A 25,521-nucleotide genomic window follows, 5' to 3' on the forward strand; every position below is an offset into this window, starting at 1 on the left:
ATCTTGTTCATAACCCATTGTTTCAGCATTATTCTCTGCTGCAAAATCAGTATGAAGGCCATATTTTTCCAACCCTTCCACATCGTCATCAACATACAACTGAAAAAAAGGGTTATCTCTGATTTCAAAGGCCTTGTTGGTCTGACTTTTTCTGCAGTAAAAAATTTTTCAGTTAAACCATAGAAAAGTTAGATGTTCTATGTCTAAGTGAAGTATAAGGTTTTGGATAAACCATCTATAAGAAATATTCGCCATATAAGCCCTATATTCATCCCTATTCATAAATGGTCGGGCGCGAAATTTTCAAATTTCAAAAGAAGCGAATATGCTTTCGTATTCCTTTTCCTTTCTCCCGGGTTACCTTTCTTCCTATTTGTCCCAACCGTCAGATCCGATTAGATCTACCGCTGGCGTTACCTCGCTATTGGGAGTTGCATGCTCATTAAGTATAGCGAGATAGCGAGTGTTGAGTTTTTAAGCGGTGGGACCATGAAGTGAAGGTGCGGCGATCGGAGATTTGCTTATTAATTGCTTTATTGTGCAGGTACACTTTGCAATTCGCCATAAAAAGGGGGAGAAGGACCCACTAGAATATCTGACATCAGAGCCGGAATGTTGATTTTTCCGGAAGTTCCGCTACCTCGCTATCGGAAAATTCAAGCACTTCACCGTTAGCGAAGTAGCGAGGCCACGTGAAAATCTAAAAATGATGACATTGCATCTTGCTTATATCATAATTACACCAGTTGGCATGACCAGTCATAAATACCGTTGTCAGAATCAGTTTTAATTAACAGAAGTAATTACTGGGTACCCCCTTGCTTTTTCCGGCACGGAATCCTTTAAAGTGCCGAAGCTTGCTACCTCGCTATCGGAAAATTGAGGTGCTTCACCGTTAGCAAGTTAGCAAGGCCCCGTAAAATGGTAAAAGATCGGCAAGATCTATGATGACGTGTAATGACAGATGACTGTGATAAATTTTGACATGTGCCAGCTATGCAGAGATCCGATTCTCATTAATACCTACCTGACTAAATGTACAAGAAATCTGGAACATCAGCTTGAAGTGAATCAACGGAGCTCGCTACCTCGCTATGAAGAGTTGCAAGGAAGATAATTATAGCGACATAGCGAGATGGGCCCACCGCCTTCTTTCTTAAGAAGTCCTGTAGCGTATCTTTCGATCATTTCTTGATCCGATCAACGGTTGTCGCCGCCTCGTCATGGCAAGGTGCTTGTTTTTTATGCATAACGAAGTAGCGACATGCTGACACGTGTTCTCCGACGTCAGTGGGTCTAAAGGTAAGCGCCATCAAAAGAAAGAATTATGTACGTGGCAAGCTCTCATTGGGTAAAATAACTGACATGGCAAGTATAACTCCTAGTTGTTCTCTTTGTACCGCATGATCGTAGGATCTTTGAAGATCAACGGCGCAGTTTTAAATTAAAAATGTAGTGCCACTCTCTGTATTAATTAGACAAGAAAGCTTCGTCCGTGAGAAAAAACAGAGTATAATACAGAGAGATTGCATCAGTTTCATTTCACGCGAGAAAAGATTTGAAGCCATTCTTGTGCAGAAGTTATTACTGAAAGAAAAGCGTGCCAAGGTTGATAAAAAATTGTCAAGTTATCTGTTCGCTGAAATTTTGCAGGAATACAGAGGAGAATTGAGACAGAATTCAAGTAAGTAAAATTGCCATCATCTTTGTGAGCTTTTAAGTTTTAAAAAGGATAGCCCAAGATGCCTCCTAAGAAGGGATTTACAGGAGCAGTAAACTACCTGGATAAAAATGTGCATGATGATTTGCTTGAGTTACTTCCTGAGTCCACTGTAGAAACGGTGCAAGTTAAGAGGTTAACCTCACTCAATCCTCGGCTTAGGGTAGCTGATGGATTGTATGATAAGGGTAATTGGGTCCGGGATGCTCAAACTGCTCAAACTGGTTTGAGTTTATTCAAGAAATGGTTTGCAGAGAGAAAGTTATATGCCCCTCATGCCAACATTTGGAATTTTGATCTTGGGAAGCTTGTTGTCCCCAGCGTGTTTATGGATTTTGACCTGCTTGAAGCCATAGCAAAAAACTATGACCAAGCCACTAAGGTAGTGAGAAGAATAGATGGTGAGGCTTTAGTTACCATCAGTCCCGAGGAGATTAGGAAGGTTTTCAGTCTAGGACCCCTCACCATGTATCATGTGCCCATTAATCTGATAGATTTAGAAAAAGAATATATATCCAAGAGGGATGTAGTTAGACAGGGTGCATTGAAAGCCCACATAGGCCGAATTGGAGGCCTCCCAAACATAACATCATCTTCTAAAGAGCCCTTCAAGAAATCATGTTTTAATGCCAGGGCAGTGGAGATATATAGGACCCTGTGCAGAGTCTTCGGAGAGGGCGAAGAAGATTTTATTCCGGTGAGCTTCATGTATATGATCACCCAAATCTCTTCTTTTGGTGTGGAAATAATTTTTGATTTTGCATCTTACTTGGCAAATGAGATCCATCATGGATTGGTGGGGATTGCATAGGGCAAGGTGGAAAAGGTTTGGGGTCAGTATTCCTTACTGATGCATATGTTTCTTTTTAAAGGGGCCACTTATTTTGGTAAAGAAATGGTTTTAAATAGAGAACAAGAAGGGGAAGCACTACCAATCCAATTATGGAGTGCAGACATGACCTGGGAAGCAGAAAATGCTAGCTTCGTTAGATTTGATAGGCACTTTGCCTCCAAACTAAGGTGCCTCTTATTGAGTGACAATCCCAGAATCCCTAAGGCATTAATGCACCTTATCAGGCCTATGGACAAAACCCACAATCTAAAAGTTTCACATAATTGGGGAGATATTATCCCATATTCAGTCTCAACGGTCATCAGGGTCTATGGTTTCAAAGGAACACCCCATGTGTTACCCTATCAGGTACCTTTAAAGGTAGGGATAGCTGAATTTTTGTGGCAGTTGGGAGGAGTGGAGGAGGCCTTTTTGCACAAAAGGGGGACAGGATCAATTTTTCCTACTTGTACTATAACCCACCAGTTTGTGATAACTAAAGAAGGGTGGGTCTTTCTCCATAAATTTTTGGATCAATACAAAATGGCAGTGTCTCACTCTCGTTTTTGTGATACAGAAGGTTTCTTTAACTCTGCCCTTAGATTGAGAATCAAGCTGCGCCCAGTTCAGCATGAATTCTATTTTCCTGAAGATATAATAAGAAATGAATACTCTCTCCATGAGCAAGAAATAAAGAAAGAAAAATGGAGAGTCTATTCAAAAGTTTTGGAATTCATTAATTGTTTTGATAAAAATTTCAGTCCTCTTAGTAATGCTGCAAACAATGCAGATAAAGTACATAAGCTCATGAGTAATTTCTCTGAGATAATGGAGGTAATGAATGAGAAGAAACAGCATTTTATTAATTCTTTTCCAGATAAAGCCAGAGAAATTATGAGAAAATTGGGTTTCACTCCCAACATTGGGATAGGTCCACTGGTGGTACGGAAGAAAACAGGATATACTATTGTCCGACAGCAGGTGCCCGTTGTGCATAAAGAAAAAAAGATTGTTGGATCTTCCAGCACTGTCCTAGAAGAAAGACCCCCTGAACCTTCCCCCAAAAGAAGGAGAATAATAAGGGAGGAAGAATCCCCTGATGAAAGTGGCTCACCTTCTCAAACCCCAATAAGAGTTGAGGAAGAACAACTCACCAATGAGCAATTCGAACAAATGGGGTCACAAGGAGAAATTTTTGTTACACAAGCAGAGATTGATGAAGGGAACCCTCAGGAACCCCCTGTACCAAGTTTTGAATTAACTACAGCAGATTTCAGAGGAAGGGAATTGGAACCTGTTTTGGAACAAGCCAGTCGGCATTTTTTGTCTGATAACAATTTTGTAAGATCTAGGGCTTTCCATCAGTTTGCGTGGAGAGTAAACATGCACATTTTTGAGCAAAGGTGCAATAATATGAGAGCAGAACATCCAGAAATGGATGAGACCTCCATTCAAAATCTAATAAAGGAACCAATGGTTCAAGAGTTCCAAAATATAACCCCTGATGAGGGAAGACAGATGGTAAAAAATGCTAATGTTTTATTATTGCCCAATTGGGACATTGCTGACGCATTAGTTTTTAATTCTGTTTCAAATAATTTAGGACTCCAGGATCCAAATAAAGAGGAATTCTTGGGTACAGCATTCAGCAATGATCAAGCTGCCCTTGTTATGTGGTCCCTGAGAAGAGGATCCAGAGTTACTTCATCACAGCCTGATGATTCAGGATTGACAGGGAGTATCATTGTAAGAAGAGTTGCTGACACTTCAAATGTACAGGCAGCCCACATGAATGTGGATTATTCTAAATTTGCCCTGGCTACTGCGGAAAGAGAAGAGAGGGAAATGATTGATATGCATAATAAATATGTAGTGGTGGAAGCCTATAATCAAGAGGTGAAAAGGAGAATTGAATTAGAAAACAGGGTATCTCAATTAGAAAAGGTACTTGGAAAGAGAAAAGTGGGAGAATCCAGTACATTAAGAATTGCATATTCCCCACAGTCATCTGTGGGATTAACCCCTATTATTGAGATACCTGACACCCCTGAAAGACCCCAATTCTATACTGCAGAGGAATTCGAAGTAGAAAAAACCAAATTACATGAGTGGCAGATAGAATTTAGAAATCAGCAGGAAGAGAAATGGAAGCAGGGTGTGACATACTTGAGGGATAAAATACAATGGTCAAATTTTTATGACCAGTTGACAAGGATTGTAGCCCTCATAGATGAGTTAAATAAAGAAAAGAATGGACTAGATTCTCTTGCACAGAAGTGGAGACAGAGAAATAATGATGTTACAATTATTTGTATATCTACAATTCAAATGCCTTATCATCAGGTTGAGAGGATTTTTGATTTATTGAATCAATTAGATAATTTTGAAAATAAAAGAGATTCTTTACAGAGGAAATTGACACTCTGTTTTTCAAGATATCTTGCTAAGAAATTCACCCTATTTCCTTGTGCCTTAGAATCTGTTGATACAGTAAAGGAAAAGGACAAATGGAAAAAGGAAATGGATGAATTATTCGATAACAGAATAACAAACATCATCAGTGAGACTGGCTATTGGTTTTGGGCAAAGACAAATGAAGAGCTGGTAAAAATACAATTGTATTATGCTGATATAAGAAAAGAATTCGATGATTTAGAAGAAAATGCCAATTCTTTAATAAAGATACAAAGAGAAACCCTAAGTTTTGATTGGCCAGATGATGATACTTTCAACAGATGGAAAGATCAGTTTAGTGAACAGATGTCAGGAGAAGATGACGAGGAAGATGTAAGAGTAATAGTTACTCTTGTAGTCAGCAATGATGACATAGAAAATCCCCAGGTTAAAGTGATTTTGCATGTAACAGAAGATGATACATCACTTGCAGACCTTATGGGTATGTACTCTGAAGATGAAGAATGATTGCGAGAGCAGATCATAACAACCAAGAAGCATAACAGAAAGGGACCCGCCAAGAAGTGCTGTTGTAATCAACCTTTCTGTTATTCTTGTTTTTTGTTTTTCAAAAGAAGGACACCTGTCACCTACTGTAGCCTGAAGCTTGTTGCATCTCACATTATTTAAGTGAGATCCCAAGGCTAAAGATGGGTCCGAATTTGGTTTTCACTAAGTATTATGCTTAGTTCTGTTTTTGGTCCAAACATTTTGGAAAGAAATTTATAGTATACCTTTTCTGTCAAAATTTCTGAGATATGGATGAATGTAGAAAGAACTGTGCTTCTTCTCTGAAGGTTTTTCTGGGTCTTTTGTAAAGGATGTATCATTTTCAAAGGAAATGAATACAAATTATGAACTGTCCCCATATCTGTTCTTCTCTGAATTTTGTCTCCTTTTTAATACTGAAATACCTTGATGTTGTGTGAGTAAAGGCTTATGCAATTGATTGCAATTTAGTAAGACTGTACATCCATTTGTTATTGCTGTTAATTCAATGGATTAAGTAAAGGCTTTGATGAATGTGATGAGGTTGCTCGGGTGTTAATAAGGATTTTTGAATGATAAATTCTGGTAAGAATTGCTGATGAAAATTCGTTGCAAGGCAACAAATTAGATCTAAGAATTTACTTGACTCTGAATTCCCAATGGATTAGGCACTGATCGAAAGTATTTCAGCCAAAAGAGAAGTATATTATAACTAGCTTTTTCAAAATACATCATAAAATCAATTTTCATTTATCTTTCCTGTAAGATTTTCAAAGTTGGCCAGCACTTGCCTGCCTAGATTGTTTTAGCTTCATTTAGCCATTGTTGTTGGAAACATCTGCAGAGCTATAGAAGATTTCTTGGCCATATCTGTTCAAGGGATGTGTTTATCAGTTATTTACCTATATGTTTGAGAATTTTAGAGATGAGAATCAAAATGAAACTAAGGATAATTCTCATACAATTATTCCATCTTTGAACCATCCCCGGGTGCACCCGCCCTGGTTTTACAGAGCCAAAAGAGTAGAAAACCGTCTAAGGTTTTGTTGAAGTTGGGCCCTAATACTTTGCATATGCAAGTGATAATGAGAATTGGCTATTCTTTAGGTTGTGTATGTACTGATATCTAGGTACTAAGCCTTTTGTCGCCTAGTAGTTTTAGTACTGTTAACATCAAAATAAAACACCAACAAAATGGCGACTCTGCTGGGGAATCTTTAGTGTCAAAACTTGCGAATCTAAAGAAGATATAAACCCAAGTACCATTGCTACACACTGACGCATCCAGCTTATCCGAGTGTCTTATCTAACAAGCAAGAGTTGCAGTCTTACAACATCAGTGATTGATCTATTCGTGCCGTATTTCTGTTTCCACTTGTGTATTGTTTTCTTTCTGTCAGTAAGAAGTGTTATCATATTTTCCCGAAAAAGGGTGGCGACTCAGTCAAGGTTTTGAAGCTAGTGCTTATTGTAACAAAAGGAGAATATGGCTGACAAGAGAAAAAACACAAGGGCTTACATGAGAGCCAATCCCGATGTATCAATGTATACTGATTTACCCCAAGGTGGTAGGAAGAACCAAAATAAGAAAAGAATAGATCCAAATCCTACTTGGAAGCCTAGAGGTAATGCCTCTGTAAATTCCCATTATCAACCGATAATAGCAAGAGAATCATCTTCGCTTAGTTCCGAATCCGAAAATACAAGACTTTTAGGAGGTATTTTCAGTACCCCATTACCAGATCAGAGAGTTTTTCAAGATAAAGACGTATCTACTATGGGAATTGCTTCACCCAGACCAGGGCCTGTAGCAGATATAAATTGTAGGCTAGGATTCAGGAGTTCATCTGATACCCTTTTTAATCCCAGAGTAGCCCCATATATGGAACCAAACCTTATAGATCTAGATGATCCTGCTGATTCCGAGGCAACCTCTGCTGATTCTAAAGAAGTGCAATCTGAAATAGGATTTTTGAAGAAATGGATTGCTGAGGAAGAAGCTAAGCGCATCCGTCTTGAAAAGGAAAGGGAGCGAGCCACTTTGGATGCAATAATAGAAAGAGATAATTTGCTAAGAAGGATGGCTGCTTTGAAAGAGCAAAATAAAAAATTAGAAGAGAATACCCCTACTCTCCATCAGGACGTCTTTGGAAATATTGATAATCTAAGAGCTAAAGTTCAACAACAGGAAAAACTCCTAAATCAAAGACAAGAACCAATTATTGCTCAAGTCCAAGCTTATAAACCCATTCAAGTTAATCCAATAGAGCCCACTGGAACAGTTCCAGATAAAGGGAAAGGCAAGGCTATAGGAATCCAAATAAATGAGCCTCAAGCCATACCGAGCAAACCTATACAACCCTCCATATCAAAAATAGATCTAGAACTAGAGAAGGCTCGAAAGGAGAAGGAAGACCTTGCAAAAGAACTTGAGAAGGTTGAAAATGAAGCTCAGGCCGCAGAAACCAGAAGGAAAATCCAATTCATAAAGTCTAATTCTGCATTGAATTCATGGCCTAGTTTGTCTATCCCACCTACAAATCCTGCACCAGTTAATGCTCCCATAATCCCGACTCAGAAAGCACCCCAATCTGCTCCTACCTCATCTTCCAATATTGGCACTCAAGTCCCATTTGTCCCACCACAGCTGTCCCAAGCTGCTCTCCTAACTCAAGCTAATGCAGCTAGTACCTCTAACGCTCCTGGTTTCCAGAAGAAGCCTATATACCTCGAAAAATATAGACAAATATCATTTGCCGGTATTCCTGGTGCCCCCCATCCCATATCTTTTGATTTAAGGGATAAAGTGGTTAAGTTTTCTGGAAATAATGCTGTTACTGGTGAAGAACATTTGAGAATTTTCATTGACATGCTCAATAATTATGAGGTTGAACATGAGGACATGGTGATGAAATTATTTGTGCATTCACTCACAGAGGATGCAAGGGATTGGTTCAGGAGGTTGCCTGATGATAGTATTACTTCATGGAGTGATTTGGAGAAATTGTTCAAGGAACAATATGGGGACAATACTAATGCAGGATTCATGTTGAATGAGTTCAACAATATCAAGAAGAATCCAAATGAATCCACATTTGATTTCAATGTGAGATTTCAGAAAGGGATGTACAAACTATTTCAGTTTATGCGGTTAAATGAAGACGTCTGTCTTACAACTTATTTGAATGCCTTTGATAGCAAAATGGCCTACCAACTGAGAGATAAGGATCCTAAAACTCTGAGAGATGCCTATAGAGTTGCAGTGAATATAGAAAATAATAGAAAGGCCTCTGGCAAATTAGGGAGGAGGGATGATCCTAAGCTTTTCAACCCTAAGAATAACAATAAAAGGGAAGGTGACAAAACTCCCATAGGAAAAAGGCCTGAAGAACCTACCATAGGCCATGTTTTAGAAATGCTTAAGAAAATGAATCCCACTAATTTCAATAAGACAAATGTTACTGAGAGAACCCCTATGAATAACAGCAATTTCAATAGACAGCCTAGGATGCAGAATTACCCTTACACCACCCAATGGAAAGATGGTAAACCAGTTCCCAACCAGATCCAAAATATGAAAGATAAGGGTACCCCAGACCCCCTGCAAAGGAACACTGTAAATATGAATGATGATGTACCTTGGTGCATTATATGCCAATCACCTCATTCTGCTGATTATTGTGCTGTTGCCCAATCATTCGCCCAAGCTCAAGAAGTGCAAGCAGAAGAAGAAACAGAAGAAAAAAACCATGATGATATAAGTTGCAATATGGCGAACACATCTGATGATTTGATAGATTCTGATTCAGAAGAACCTGAGAATGATGTTACCAGCCAGAGAATTGCTTACCAGTTACATCATCAGCAAATATTTTCAGATGATGAAAAGAATGATACAGATAAGGTATGCAATACATTTTCTGAAGTAGGTTTCACAAACCTAAGAATCCCCTCCAAGGAGGAAATTGATAGAATTACAGCCGAAATGATTTCACAAGTCCACAGTCATTACAATTTGAGAAATAGAGCAATAAATAATGAGGCAGGAAGGCCATCTAGTATGTTCATCAAAGACACCACTCATAAGACAGATGATCAATACAAGAAAGTCAGTATAGATGTGTCTAAGATCAAGGAGAACAAGGGTCAGAAATGGGAACCAAAAAAGAAGGTTCAATTTCAGAAAGGTGAAGCAACAAAGACCGTAGTGCAACCAGAGAAATCAGAACCGGATGTTGTCAAGCTAAAAGTGGTGCCCACTACTCAAAAGACTCTGATCCCAGGTACTATTGTAAAACCTACTGTGGTTGAACCTGTTGATATGATTGCCATGTTATCTCAAATTACTGTGAAAGTACCCTTGTCTGAGCTTTTTAGAATTGAAGAGCATAAAAATAAGGCTTTGTCATGGTTGGGTGGAATAGCAAACAACAATAGTATTGATAATCAAGCTGTAGCCCAACAGACCCCATCAATAATAGAGGACAGTGGTATTATATCCCAGATTCCTTAGATGTTCTTAGATGATTCATCAGTTGCGTTCATACAAGATATTGATCCTTTTTTCCTTAGTTTAATCATAAAAGGGAAAACCTTGAAAAATTGTATGAAAGATTCTGGAGCTTCCAACACTATAATGCCTTTTAAAGTAATGGAAGCCCTAGGATTGAAGGTGGATACTAAGCAAGGTAGATGCCGAGGGATGGATGCTAGAGAGGTTCCAGTAATAGGTACTATAAATGCCTTACCATTTAAACTGGCTGCATTTCCTGAGGTGGAATTAACCATGTCTGTCCTTGTAGTGGATATACCCCCACATTACGGGATGCTACTTTCCAGAAAATGGAGTGCCGCCATGGGGGGGAGCCTACAATGTGACCTTACTTATGCCACTTTCTATATAGGGGACAAAGCTGTCAGGGTAAATAGGGAACCAAGGGTTAACCACATCTTAGGTGAAGAAATTGACAAAAATACCACCTGTTTCCTAGACACGGGGATTAATGCTTTCAGGGCTGAATTAATTATTCAGGAAGTGGAAAACTTACCTGATATCATTGAAAATGAGGTTGAATGTTGCATGAATTCACCAAAACTGTGGACAATGTTCTTTGATGGGGCTAGTTCTAAAGAGGGTGCAGGGGCAGGTGTAGTCTTTGTGTCCCCTGAAAATAACACCTTCAGGTATTCATTCACCTTGAAGTTTGCTTGCACAAATAACATTGCTGAATATGAAGCATTGCTGCTAGGTCTCAAAGTGGCCACACATCACAAAATTAAGAAATTGTGTGTCATAGGGGATTCTGAATTGATCATCTCTCAGATTAAAGGAACATACTCCTCAAAAAATAGGAGATTAAAACAATATAGAAACGCGGTCTGGGATCAAATAGAATTCTTTGATGCATTTGGGATCTCATGGAGAGATAGAACCCAGAATAAAATGGCTGATCTTCTGGCCAATGTAGCTATCAAACCAAAAGAAATATCATTTGCAGGAATCTCCCAGATTGAGATTCAAAACAGACCTTCTATACCTGACAACATTGACAATTGGCAGGTGTTTGAAGATGACAAAGATATCACAAATTTTTTGCTAAATGAAGACAAATACCATGGGCAGGAGATGGACTGCAATGGACTGATTGAAACCATAAATGGGAAGGAAACCATTTTTGATCAAGAAATCATGCAATTAAAAACAAATAAGATGCCTAAGGGGTTGGTAGTCTTGGAGAACATTTTTGATAACCAAGACAGAGTAAAATCGGGAATAAAGGACCCCAAACCGCAGGAGCTAGAAGAAATGAATTTGGGAACGGATGAAATCCCTAAAAAGGTTTACATCGGCCAAGATCTGCCAGTTCAAATCAGAAAAGCATTGATTGACCTACTTAGAAAGTACAGGCATGTTTTTGCTTGGTCATATGATGACCTTAAAGCTTATAGGGAGGACCTTTTCCAGCATGTCATACCGTTGAAAGAAAATGTAAAACCTTTTAGGCAAAAGCAGAGGCCAATCAATCCTACCCTTGCCCCAAAAATGCAGGAAGAACTGACAAAACTGAGAGATGGTGGAATAATCAAACCAATTAGGCATTCCACTTGGGTTTCAAACCTTGTTCCTGTAAGAAAAAAGAATGGAGATATTAGGCTTTGTGTGGATTTTAGAAATCTAAACATTGCATCTCTAAAAGATAATTATGGCTTACCTAATATGGAAGCCATGTTGCAACAAGTGACCAGCTCTGAATTAATGTCAATGATGGATGGCTTTTCTGGATATAATCAAGTTCTGGTGAAAGAAAGTGAACAGTTCAAAACAGCCTTCACAACCCCTTGGGGAACGTATGTGTATGTGAGGATGCCTTTTGGCTTGATTAATGCAGGAGCTACTTTCCAAAGAGCCATGGATGTAGCATTTCATGAATATATTGACAAATTTATGGTTGTGTACCAGGATGATCTTACAGCGTATTCTAACAAGGCTGAAGATCACTGCAAACATTTGGAAAAAAAATTTGTAAAAGCCCTGGAATATGGGGTATCCCTAAACCCAAAGAAATGCTCGTTTGGGGTCACAGAAGGAAAGTTGTTAGGACACATAGTGTCCAAGGATGGGGTAAAAATAGACCCAGAAAGGGTAATAGCTATTGATAAAGTCCCTAAACCTAAAAACGTGAAAGGTATACAGTCCTTTTTTGGCCAGGTTAATTTTCTGAGGAGGTTTGTTACCAACTTCGCTGAAATCAGTAGACCCATTTCGAAAATGCTCAAGAAAGGAGCTGTTATAGATTGGAATGGTGAACCTTCACAGGCATTCCAGGATATAAAAACTGCGATAAAAAATGCTCCAGTGTTGAGGACCCCAGATTATACAAAACCCATGCATATTTTTTCTTTTGCATCATTCCATACTGTAGCTGCAATTTTATTACAGAAAAACCAAGAAGGGTATGAACAGCCTATTGCCTTTTTTAGCAAATCCCTGCAGCATGCTGAACTGAAGTATGAAATAAATGAAAAACAAGCATATGCTTTGGTAAAGGCTGTAAAAGCATTCAGAAGTTATTTGGTAGGTGCTACTATTATTGCCTTTGTACCTAGTGCTGCAGTTAAAGATATTTTCTCTCAGCAGGAAGTGTCAGGAAGGAGATGTAGATGGATCAATAGAATCCAAGAATTTAACATTGATATGCAGATAACTAAGTTAGTAAGAGGTCAAGGTTTGGCCAAACTTATGGCCGAAACTAACCTGGAAGCTAATCAGATAAACCTAGTAAATGATGATTTCAGAACTGATTTATGCGACATGGACCAGTGTGACTGGTACATTAATGTTATACATTATTTGCAACACATGGAAGTTCCTCCCCATCTGCCTGATAATGAAAAAAGGAATATTAAATTGCAAGCCATCAGGTATGTAATTGTTCAAAATAACCTACGGTGGAGAAACTTTGAAGGAGTTCTGTTAAAATGTGTTGACAGAGAAAGGGCAAAAGAGATTTTGAAAGAAATGCATGCTGGAGTATGTGGAGGACATTACATGGCCAAAACTACTGCGCATAAGATAATGAGAGCTGGTTTCTGGTGGCCCACTTTGTTCAAAGATGCTCAAATTATGGTTAAAAAATGTGATCCTTGTCAGAGATTTGCTGGGAAGCTGAAATTCTCAGGAAATACTCCACTGAAGCCAGTTGAAACTAAAGCACCTTTTCAACAATGGGGTCTGGACTTCATAGGCGAAATTTTTCCCAAGTCCAGTACTGACTATTCTTGGATTCTGGTTGCTACTGACTACTTTACAAAATGGGTAGAGGCTATCCCTACCAGAAATGCAACGAGTAAAGTAGTAAATAATTTCTTATTGAATAATATCATTTCCAGATTTGGATGTCCACAGAAAGTTGTCACAGATAATGCTATGTGTTTTAGGTCTGAGGAATTCATCAAGTTTTGTGATAAATATGGAATGACAAGAACAACGTCTGCCCCATATCATCCACAAGGGAATGGACAAGCAGAGTCCACAAATAAAAGCCTGTTGAAAATTATTAAGAGAACCTTGGACGATAATAAAAAGGCATGGGATTCCAAGTTACAGTTGGCAATATGGGCTGACAGAGTAACTGTAAAGAAGGCAATTGGAGTGGCTCCATTTGATTTAGTGTATGGAATTCAAGCTAGAATGCCCCAGAACAATTTGATGGGATTATACAATTACATCCAGTCATATGATGAAAATACTACTGATGAAATGAAAGAAAGAATGAATGAATTGGTAGGATTGACCGAAGCCAGAAGAGAAGCATCTCTGAGAAATCAAAAATTACAGTTACAAGTCAAAACACTCTATGATAAAAGAACTGTAAACAAGAAATTTGAAAATGGAGACCTAGTCTTAATGTGGAACGCCAGAATTGAAGATAAAGGAAAACATGGTAAATTTGATCCCATTTGGTTAGGCCCATATCTCATTGAGAATGCTTGGGGTGAAGATTCCTACATAATCAAAGATGTATTTGATAATATTCTTGAATTGCCAGTTCATGGACAGTTCTTGAAGAGGTATTTTTCTTGAAAAAATACTTAGTTTCTTCCATGAACATTAGTTTTAGGTTTTCCTAGCGTCCTGTTTTCTGTAAATCCTTGTACAGTCTGAGTTTTTGTTTTTGTGTGTTGCTCTGTGCTCTCTGAAGAAGTTGTCACTTCCCGGATGTGTGGTCTGCTCTCCCATAGATTCTGAATCCTTGCATAGACTCAAGTAGTCTATCATCCCCAGACAGAGCCACTGTTGGTCTGACTTTTTCTGCAGTAAAAAATTTTTCAGTTAAACCATAGAAAAGTCAGATGTTCTATGTCTAAGTGAAGTATAAGGTTTTGGATAAACCATCTATAAGAAATATTCGCCATATAAGCCCTATATTCATCCCTATTCATAAATGGTCGGGTGCGAAATTTTCAAATTTCAAAAGAAGCGAATATGCTTTCGTATTCCTTTTCCTTTCTCCCGGGTTACCTTTCTTCCTATTTGTCCCAACCGTCAGATCCGATTAGATCTACCGCTGGCGTTACCTCGCTATTGGGAGTTGCATGCTCATTAAGTATAGCGAGATAGCGAGTGTTGAGTTTTTAAGCGGTGGGACCATGAAGTGAAGGTGCGGTGATCGGAGATTTGCTTATTAATTGCTTTATTGTGCAGGTACACTTTGCAATTCGCCATAAAAAGGGGGAGAAGGACCCACTAGAATATTTGACATCAGAGCCGGAATGTTGATTTTTCCGGAAGTTCCGCTACCTCGCTATCAGAAAATTCAGGCACTTCACCGTTAGCGAAGTAGCGAGGCCACGTGAAAATCTAAAAATGATGACATTGCATCTTGCTTATATCATAATTACACCAGGTGGCATGACCAGTCATAAATACCGTTGTCAGAATCAGTTTTAATTAACAGAAGTAATTACTGGGTACCCCCTTGCTTTTTCCGGCACGGAATCCTTTAAAGTGCCGAAGCTCGCTACCTCGCTATCGGAAAATTGAGGTGCTTCACCGTTAGCGAGTTAGCGAGGCCCCGTAAAATGGTAAAAGATCGGCAAGATCTATGATGACGTGTAATGACAGATGACTGTGATAAATTTTGACATGTGCCAGCTATGCAGAGATCCGATTCTCATTAATACCTACCTGACTAAATGTACAAGAAATCTGGAACATCAGCTTGAAGTGAATCAACGGAGCTCGCTACCTCGCTATGAAGAGTTGCAAGGAAGATAATTATAGCGACATAGCGAGATGGGCCCACCGCCTTCTTTCTTAAGAAGTCCTGTAGCGTATCTTTCGATCATTTCTTGATCCGATCAACGGTTGTCGCCGCCTCGTCATGGCAAGGTGCTTGTTTTTTATGCATAACGAAGTAGCGACATGCTGACACGTGTTCTCCGACGTCAGTGGGTCTAAAGGTAAGCGCCATCAAAAGAAAGAATTATGTACATGGCAAGCTCTCATTGGGTAAAATAACTGACATGGCAAGTATAACTCCTAGTTGTTCTCTTTGTACCGCATGATCGTAGGATCTTTGAAGATCAACGGCACAGTTTTAAATTAAAAATGTAGTGCCACTCTCTGTATTAATTAGACAAGAAAGCTTCGTCCGTGAGAAAAAACCATAGTTCCAAAAATCGCCATGAAATCGCCGAAATCGCGATAAGATTCATGGCTCCCGATTTTTTTGGAATCGGAAATCGCTGGTGGCGATTTTTTCGCATGAATCGCCTGAATCGCCAAAATCGGCGATTCATGGAAAAAATCGCCAGAATCGCCATCGGGTATCGCCAGAAATCGGCCGCGGCAGCAAGGATAGAAAGTTCAATTTTTAAAAAAAAACACATGTTTTATTTGGTTTCTAAGTTGACTTTCCTCTTTGTTATAACCCTAAAGAGCCTTCTATTTGCTTAGTATGAGTAGAAGAGAGGAAGAGTGAGAGAGAAGAAGAGAAAAGAGAATCCATAGGTTTCCAACCGGCAAGAAGGAAGAGCACCAAAGAGATCAGAAGTCCATTTGGGGAGGCCATAAATTGCATTGGGAGCATTAAGGAGTCAATATCAACACTCCTCAACTCATTTGCAAGAGGTAAGTGTTGGTTTTTTTTTTGCATGTTAGTGTAGTATGCATTTTTTGTTAAATTTTTTTAGTGTTCATTTGCAAATCTTGAATGTTTTTTATTTTTAGTTTTAACTTTTACTAAATTGCAAACTAGGGTTTGTTGTTTTGTAGTTTTTGTTTATTAGTTGCAAACTTTGATTTTTTACATGAATTTTTTTATTGCAGCAGCCCTTTGCTTTTATTTTCCAATTTCCACAATGGGTAAAAAAGATGAATGCTGGAAATATAATGAAGAGTTTCCTGGGAGAACCAAATATCAAACAAAATGTATATTTTGCAAAGAAAAAATAAATTCGGGAGGTATCTATAGATTGAAATACCACATTGCTGGCATACCTGGCCATGATGTCACAGTTTGCACTCAACAAACCGCTGAGGCAAAACGCTCTTGTTTAGTGGCATTAGAAAAAATTGAACAAGACAAGTTGACTAAGAAAATGCAACTTGAAGGGTTAAGAGGTATTGGCTCCCGTGCTCCCACATCCGCAACCGCATCTACATCTGCAAGTGCATCTGCATCAGCTTCCGCATCCGTAGGTTGTGTTGGGGAGGGTTCTTCTAGGCCTCCTTTTCATCCTAGTGCTAGTGCTCATGTGAGTGTTAGTGGTAGTCGGTCTCATACTGAGACAGAGTCCAACACCAACCTATTGCGGCCTAGAGTGCGGAAAAGCAGAATGGATAGTTACTTTGTGCCCCGCACTACTCCTGGCTCCCAACCCACGCTTGAGGGCATGGGTTTGAACAAGGAGATTCATGATGCTGCCAGAAAAGAGATTTGCAAATTCTGGTACTTTTGCAACATTCCATTTATTGCAGCCAGGTAATTGATTCTTTATTCTTTGTTATCTTCAAAGTTAAAGTTAAAAGTAAAAGTAAAACTTTAATTATATCTACTTGTTTTATGATTTTAGTTTTTGACATCTAAATTTCTAATCAATATCATTATCTATTTGTGACAGGACTCCTTATTGGCAGAACATGATAGATGCAGTTGCCATTTGTGGTCCGGGGTTTAAAGCCCCAACTGAGGCTGAGTTGAGTGGATACCTCCTGGAGGAAATGGTTGAAGATATGAGGCATGAGCTTGAGGACAACCGAAAGGAGTGGATCGAAAAGGGTTGCACCATCATGACTGATGGTTGGACAGATAGGAGGGGAAGAACACTCCTCAATTTTCTTGTATCCTGTGGAGGTGATTGATCATTCTACTTTCCTACATACATAATTTTGAATCGTGATTGACTATTTCAAATTTTGATTTGTTGATTGCTAATAGTAATTATAATTCGTTGTTTTGTTACTTGTAGGATATACCATGTTCCTCAAATCCATTGATGCTTCTGCTCATGTAAAAAACGCCACATACTTATGTGAGGTTATTGAGGAAGTTATAGCAGAGGTGGGGGAACAACATGTGGTGCAAGTGGTGACGAATAATGCAGCAAGTTATGTTGCTGCAGGTAAACTTTTAACTTTTTAAGTTTTGAAAATAAATTTATTTGAATTTTGAACTTTTTCTAATTCTAACTTAGAATTTCTAAGTTTCCTAAGTTCTAAGTTCTAACATGTTTGAAATTTGAATTTCTAATTATCTTAAAATTGTTGTAGGCAAACTTTTGATGGAGAGGCACCCCACCATATTTTGGTCCCCTTGTGCAGCACACTGCCTTGACCTCATGTTGGAGGAAATTGGCAAACTTGAGTGGGTCAAGTCATGTGTGGAAAGGGCAAAAAACATATGTAAGTTTATTTATAATCATTCATTTGTCCTTAGCACAATGAGGAAGTACACAGGAGACAAAGAGTTAGCTCGTCCAGGGATCACGAGGTTTGCCTCGAATTTCATCACCTTGCAGTCCTTGTTGACATCAAGGGATGATTTGAGGAGCATGTTTGTTGGGCGGGAGTGGATTTCATCTTCCTATGCTACGACCACTGCAGGGATAGATGTGGTGGATTGCATATTTGATGATGATGGTTTTTGGAAACCTGCTAGAGAAATACTTAAGGTAATTTTATTGCAATTTAACATTTAATATTTTACAGTTTACTATGCTAATTGTTTAATGATTTAGTTTTACCTTATATTATTGAATTATTCTATGTTTAAGTTTTGACTCAAATTTTTGTTTTACTTTATATGTAAGCCACTGAGCCTCTTGTATCTCTCCTACGAACTGCTGATGGGGAGAAGCCCTCTATGGGCTACATATATGAGGGCATGGATAGGGCCAAGGAGGCCATTAAAGCTCAGTATGCAGGAGTGCAGGAGAAGTATGCCCCTATTTGGGACATCATTGATAGGAGATGGCAGAATCAGCTCCACAGACCCATCCATGCAGCAGCTTACTTTTTGAATTCGGCATTTCGTTTCCGTCCTGACTTCAAGGCGGATGAGGAGGTTCTCACCGGATTATATACAGTGATCCAGAGGTTGAGTACTGATGAGGATAGCAGTGCTGCAATTATTGAGCTTGATAAGTTCAATAATAAAGAAGGGCCACTTTTCTCTAGCAGGGTAGCCATAGATGCTCGGGAAACAATACAGCCAGGTAAAAATTAAATAATATATTCAATGTTCATGAATCTAGATTCTAAACTTAAAGTTGATTATGTAATTTTAGAGTTAACTTGTAATTTGTAATTTGTAAATGAGACTAATTATTTTTATTTTCCCTTATTTCAGATAGATGGTGGCAAATGTTTGGGGCCACAACCCCAAAACTTCAAAAAATTGCCATTCGTATTCTGAGTCAGCCAAGCAGCGCTTCTGGATGTGAGCGCAGTTGGTCCATGTTCGAGCACATCCACTCGAAGAGGAGAAACAGGTTTGACAGTGCAGAGGTTCAATGATCTTGTCTTCGTTCATTACAACCTCCGTCTTAGGATCAGACAGATTTTGGGCACTGACTCCTCTCCGATCATTCTGGAGGAGATTGATCCAGAATCAGAGTGGCTCACAGAGGTTGTAGATCCAGTCTTCACTGAGGAAGACCGTGCGTGGATTGACCAGGTGGATATAGAGGCTGAGGCAGCTAGAGCACGTTCTTCAGGCATTGGTAGACGCACACGTGCACGCACAGAGACAGGCCCTAGCGACATTCGTGAGCCCATCTTATATGCGGGAGATATGGCTCGACAGTCCTCTAGGACCTACATTAGACGCCTTGCTACTAGGCAGACTGGATACTCAGAGGCTGAGGCTGAGGCTGTAGCCGAGCTTGAGGATGATGTTGAGGATGATGATGACTATGAGCCTGAGGCTTGAGCTGGAGCCTTGTTTTTATATTTTGTTTACAGATATTGATACTGAATCATTGATAGACATATGTTTCAAAGTTTCAAACTTTCATGGATCTTCATCTTAGATTCTTACATAAATTTATGATTTGATGTCTTATGGATCATCTTACATACATTCTATGATTTAAATCATTATGATCATTTGATTTCTATTTACTTCAGCTAGCCTACAATTTACATTTTAGAACCTTAGATAACATAGTTATGTATGTGATGGATTTTATGTTTCATGTTTATGTATGTTAAGTTTTAACTTCTATTTGATGATGTTATAGTGTGCTTAAGTTATATTCAATAAAGGGTGCATGAAATAAGTTTTAAATTGTTAAAATCTTTAAATTTAAAGGGTTTTTTCAAATTTGCCGATTCATCGCCGATTCATTGCCGATTCATTGCCGATTCACGATTCGATTCGGCCTTGCCGATTCCGATCCGATTCCAATTCACGTTTCTTTGGAAAAAACAGAGTATAATACAGAGAGATTGCATCAGTTTCATTTCACGCGAGAAAAGATTTGAAGCCATTCTTGTGCAGAAGTTATTACTGAAAGAAAAGCGTGCCAAGGTTGATAAAAAATTGTCAAGTTATCTGTTCGCTGAAATTTTGCAGGAATACAGAGGAGAATTGAGACAGAATTCAAGTAAGTAAAATTGCCATCATCTTTGTGAGCTTTTCAGTTTTAAAAAGGATAGCCCAAGATGCCTCCTAAGAAGGGATTTACAGGAGCAGTAAACTACCTGGATAGAAATGTGCATGATGATTTGCTTGAGTTACTTCCTGAGTCCACTATATAAACGGTGCAAGTTAAGAGGTTAACCTCACTCAATCCTCGGCTTAGGGTAGCTGATGGATTGTATGATAAGGGTAATTGGGTCCGGGATGCTCAAACTGCTCAAACTGGTTTGAGTTTATTCAAGAAATGGTTTGCAGAGAGAAAGTTATATGCCCCTCATGCCAACATTTGGAATTTTGATCTTGGGAAGCTTGTTGTCCCCAGCGTGTTTATGGATTTTGACCTGCTTGAAGCCATAGCAAAAAACTATGACCAAGCCACTAAGGTAGTGAGGAGAATAGATGGTGAGGCTTTAGTTACCATCAGTCCCGAGGAGATTAGGAAGATTTTCAGTCTGGGACCCCTCACCATGTATCATGTGACCATTAATCTGATAGATTTAGAAAAAGAATATATATCCAAGAGGGATGTAGTTAGACAGGGTGCATTGAAAGCCCACATAGGCCGAATTGGAGGCCTCCCAACCATAACATCATCTTCTAAAGAGCCCTTCAAGAAATCATGTTTTAATGCCAGGGCAGTGGAGATATATAGGACCCTGTGCAGAGTCTTCGGAGAGGGCGAAGAAGATTTTATTCCGGTGAGCTTCATGTATATGATCACCCAAATCTCTTCTTTTGGTGTGGAAATAATTTTTGATTTTGCATCTTACTTGGCAAATGAGATCCATCATGGATTGGTGGGGATTGCACAGGGCAAGGTGGAAAAGGTTTGGGGTCAGTATTCCTTACTGATGCATATGTTTCTTTTTAAAGGGGCCACTTATTTTGGTAAAGAAATGGTTTTAAATAGAGAACAAGAAGGGGAAGCACTACCAATCCAATTATGGAGTGCAGACATGACCTGGGAAGCAGAAAATGCTAGCTTCGTTAGATTTGATAGGCACTTTGCCTCCAAACTAAGGTGCCTCTTATTGAGTGACAATCCCAGAATCCCTAAGGCATTAATGCACCTTATCAGGCCTATGGACAAAACCCACAATCTAAAAGTTTCACATAATTGGGGAGATATTATCCCATATTCAGTCTCAACGGTCATCAGGGTCTATGGTTTCAAAGGAACACCCCATGTGTTACCCTATCAGGTACCTTTAAAGGTAGGGATAGCTGAATTTTTGTGGCAGTTGGGAGGAGTGGAGGAGGCCTTTTTGCACAAAAGGGGGACAGGATCAATTTTCCCTATTTGTACTATAGCCCACCAGTTTGTGATAACTAAAGAAGGGTGGGTCTTTCTCCATAAATTTTTGGATCAATACAAAATGGCAGTGTCTCACTCTCGTTTTTGTGATACAGAAGGTTTCTTTAACTCTGCCCTTAGATTGAGAATCAAGCTGCGCCCAGTTCAGGATGAATTCTATTTTCCTGAAGATATAATAAGAAATGAATACTCTCTCCATGAGCAAGAAATAAAGAAAGAAAAATGGAGAGTCTATTCAAAAGTTTTCGAATTCATTAATTGTTTTGATAAAAATTTCAGTCCTCTTAGTAATGCTGCAAACAATGCAGATAAAGTACATAAGCTCATGAGTAATTTCTCTGAGATAATGGAGGTAATGAATGAGAAGAAACAGCATTTTATTAATTCTTTTCCAGATAAAGCCAGAGAAATTATGAGAAAATTGGGTTTCACTCCCAACATTGGGATAGGTCCACTGGTGGTACGGAAGAAAACAGGATATACTATTGTCCGACAGCAGGTGCCCGTTGTGCATAAAGAAAAACAGATTGTTGGATCTTCCAGCACTGTCCTAGAAGAAAGACCCCCTGAACCTTCCCCCAAAAGAAGGAGAATAATAAGGGAGGAAGAATCCCCTGATGAAAGTGGCTCACCTTCTCAAACCCCAATAAGAGTTGAGGAAGAACAACTCACCAATGAGCAATTCGAACAAATGGGGTCACAAGGAGAAATTTTTGTTACACAAGCAGAGATTGATGAAGGGAACCCTCAGGAACCCCCTGTACCAAATTTTGAATTAACTACAGCAGATTTCAGAGGAAGGGAATTGGACCCTGTTTTGGAACAAGCCAGTCGGCATTTTTTGTCTGATAACAATTTTGTAAGATCTAGGGCTTTCCATCAGTTTGCGTGGAGAGTAAACATGCACATTTTTGAGCAAAGGTGCAATAATATGAGAGCAGAACATCCAGAAATGGATGAGACCTCCATTCAAAATCTAATAAAGGAACAAATGGTTCAAGAGTTCCAAAATATAACCCCTGATGAGGGAAGACAGATGGTAAAAAATGCTAATGTTTTATTATTGCCCAATTGGGACATTGCTGACGCATTAGTTTTTAATTCTGTTTCAAATAATTTAGGACTCCAGGATCCAAATAAAGAGGAATTCTTGGGTACAGCATTCAGCAATGATCAAGCTGCCCTTGTTATGTGGTCCCTGAGAAGAGGATCCAAAGTTACTTCATCACAGCCTGATGATTCAGGATTGACAGGGAGTATCATTGTAAGAAGAGTTGCTGACACTTCAAATGTACAGGCAGCCCACATGAATGTGGATTATTCTAAATTTGCCCTGGCTACTGCGGAAAGAGAAGAGAGGGAAATGATTAATATGCATAATAAATATGAAGTAGTGGTGGAAGCCTATAATCAAGAGGTGAAAAGGAGAATTGAATTAGAAAACAGGGTATCTCAATTAGAAAAGGTACTTGGAAAGAGAAAAGTGGGAGAATCCAGTACATTAAGAATTGCATATTCCCCACAGTCATCTGTGGGATTAACCCCTATTATTGAGATACCTGACACCCCTGAAAGACCCCAATTCTATACTGCAGAGGAATTTGAAGCAGAAAAAACCAAATTACATGAGTGGCAGATAGAATTTAGAAATCAGCAGGAAGAGAAATGGAAGCAGGGTGTGACATACTTGAGGGATAAAATACAATGGTCAAATTTTTATGACCAGTTGACAAGGATTGTAGCCCTCATAGATGAGTTAAATAAAGAAAAGAATGGACTAGATTCTCTTGCACAGAAGTGGAGACAGAGGAATAATGATGTTACAATTATTTGTATATCTACAATTCAAATGCCTTATCATCAGGTTGAGAGGATTTTTGATTTATTGAATCAATTAGATAATTTTGAAAATAAAAGAGATTCTTTACAGAGGAAATTGACACTCTGTTTTTCAAGATATCTTGCTAAGAAATTCACCCTATTTCCTTGTGCCTTAGAATCTGTTGATACAGTAAAGGAAAAGGACAAATGGAAAAAGGAAATGGATGAATTATTCGATAACAGAATAACAAACATCATCAGTGAGACTGGCTATTGGTTTTGGGCAAAGACAAACGAAGAGCTGGTAAAAATACAATTGTATTATGCTGATATAAGAAAAGAATTCGATGATTTAGAAGAAAATGCCAATTCTTTAATAAAGATACAAAGAGAAACCCTAAGTTTTGATTGGCCAGATGATGATACTTTCAACAGATGGAAAGATCAGTTTAGTGAACAGATGTCAGGAGAAGATGACGAGGAAGATGTAAGAGTAATAGTTACTCTTGTAGTCAGCAATGATGACATAGAAAATCCCCAGGTTAAAGTGATTTTGCATGTAACAGAAGATGATAAATCACTTGCAGACCTTATGGGTATGTACTCTGAAGATGAAGAATGATTGCGAGAGCAGATCATAACAACCAAGAAGCATAACAGAAAGGGACCCGCCAAGAAGTGCTGTTGTAATCAACCTTTCTGTTATTCTTGTTTTTTGTTTTTCAAAAGAAGGACACCTGTCACCTACTATAGCCTGAAGCTTGTTGCATCTCACATTATTTAAGTGAGATCCCAAGGCTAAAGATGGGTCCGAATTTGGTTTTCACTAAGTATTATGCTTAGTTCTGTTTTTGGTCCAAACATTTTGGAAAGAAATTTATAGTATACCTTTTCTGTCAAAATTTCTGAGATATGGATGAATGTAGAAAGAACTGTGCTTCTTCTCTGAAGGTTTTTCTGGGTCTTTTGTAAAGGATGTATCATTTTCAAAGGAAATGAATACAAATTATGAACTGTCCCCATATCTGTTCTTCTCTGAATTTTGTCTCCTTTTTAATACTGAAATACCTTGATGTTGTGTGAGTAAAGGCTTATGCAATTGATTGCAATTTAGTAAGACTGTACATCCATTTGTTATTGCTGTTAATTCAATGGATTAAGTAAAGGCTTTGATGAATGTGATGAGGTTGCTCGAGTGTTAATAAGGATTTTTGAATGATAAATTCTGGTAAGAATTGCTGATGAAAATTCGTTGCAAGGCAACAAATTAGATCTAAGAATTTACTTGACTCTGAATTCCCAATGGATTAGGCACTGATCGAAAGTATTTCAGCCAAAAGAGAAGTATATTATAACTAGCTTTTTCAAAATACATCATAAAATCAATTTTCATTTATCTTTCCTGTAAGATTTTCGAAGTTGGCCAGCACTTGCCTGCCTAGATTGTTTTAGCTTCATTTAGCCATTGTTGTTGGAAACATCTGCAGAGCTATAGAAGATTTCTTGGCCATATCTGTTCAAGGGATGTGTTTATCAGTTATTTACCTATATGTTTGAGAATTTTAGAGATGAGAATCAAAATGAAACTAAGGATAATTCTCATACAATTATTCCATCTTTGAACCATCCCCGGGTGCACCCGCCCTGGTTTTACAGAGCCAAAAGAGTAGAAAACTGTCTAAGGTTTTGTTGAAGTTGGGCCCTAATACTTTGCATATGCAAGTGATAATGAGAATTGGCTATTCTTTAGGTTGTGTATGTACTGATATCTAGGTACTAAGCCTTTTGTCGCCTAGTAGTTTTAGTACTGTTAACATCAAAATAAAACACCAACAGGCCTCACCAAAGTTTTCCAGGTAAGAAGAGTGGGTTAGAAAGAGGTGAAATATACCCAAGATTTTCACCTATGGTTATGTCATCTCCCCACTGTTCATTTTCACTGAATGGCATACCAATTTCAGCCTCGAATAGTGATGGAAAAGCATTCATATCAGCACTACTTTCATATTGTTCCATACTATTGAGAGATTGTTTTCTTTCAACAACTGCAGCATTAGCACTTCTACAAGTGGAATCTTCAAAGTTTGAAGCCAAACCTGAAATATGTCTGTCTTCATCAGTGGTCTCTTCAGTTTGACATTCAAAGGCATCAGTGGCTGAACCAATGGAGGAAAATACTCATTTTCCTGTTCATCGCTTGAGCTATCATAATCATCATTTGAAACAAGATTAAATGTTTTTATTG

The 25,521-nt window shown here is 38.6% G+C and overlaps 2 protein-coding genes across 8 annotated transcripts in view; one reads left to right on the forward strand and one right to left on the reverse strand.

Annotated features, from left to right (window-relative positions):
- Positions 1-25,521, reverse strand: part of LOC149538676 (uncharacterized) — a 198,091-nt gene that overhangs the window by 15,929 nt on the left and 156,641 nt on the right. The gene's annotated exons all lie outside the window — the stretch shown is intronic.
- On the forward strand, positions 14,673-19,014 carry LOC149538677 (uncharacterized). Its single transcript, XM_089800213.1, has 5 exons — positions 14,673-16,981; positions 17,121-17,353; positions 17,469-17,621; positions 18,309-18,713; positions 18,848-19,014. Exons 1-5 carry the CDS (start codon positions 16,308-16,310, stop codon positions 19,012-19,014), a joined length of 1,632 nt encoding a protein of 543 aa, XP_089656339.1. The 5' UTR covers positions 14,673-16,307.

Source organism: Cupressus sempervirens, chromosome 9 (assembly GCF_028749045.1).
Source record: "Cupressus sempervirens isolate cs-2001-9-10 chromosome 9, ASM2874904v1, whole genome shotgun sequence".
Lineage (NCBI taxonomy): Eukaryota > Viridiplantae > Streptophyta > Pinopsida > Cupressales > Cupressaceae > Cupressus > Cupressus sempervirens.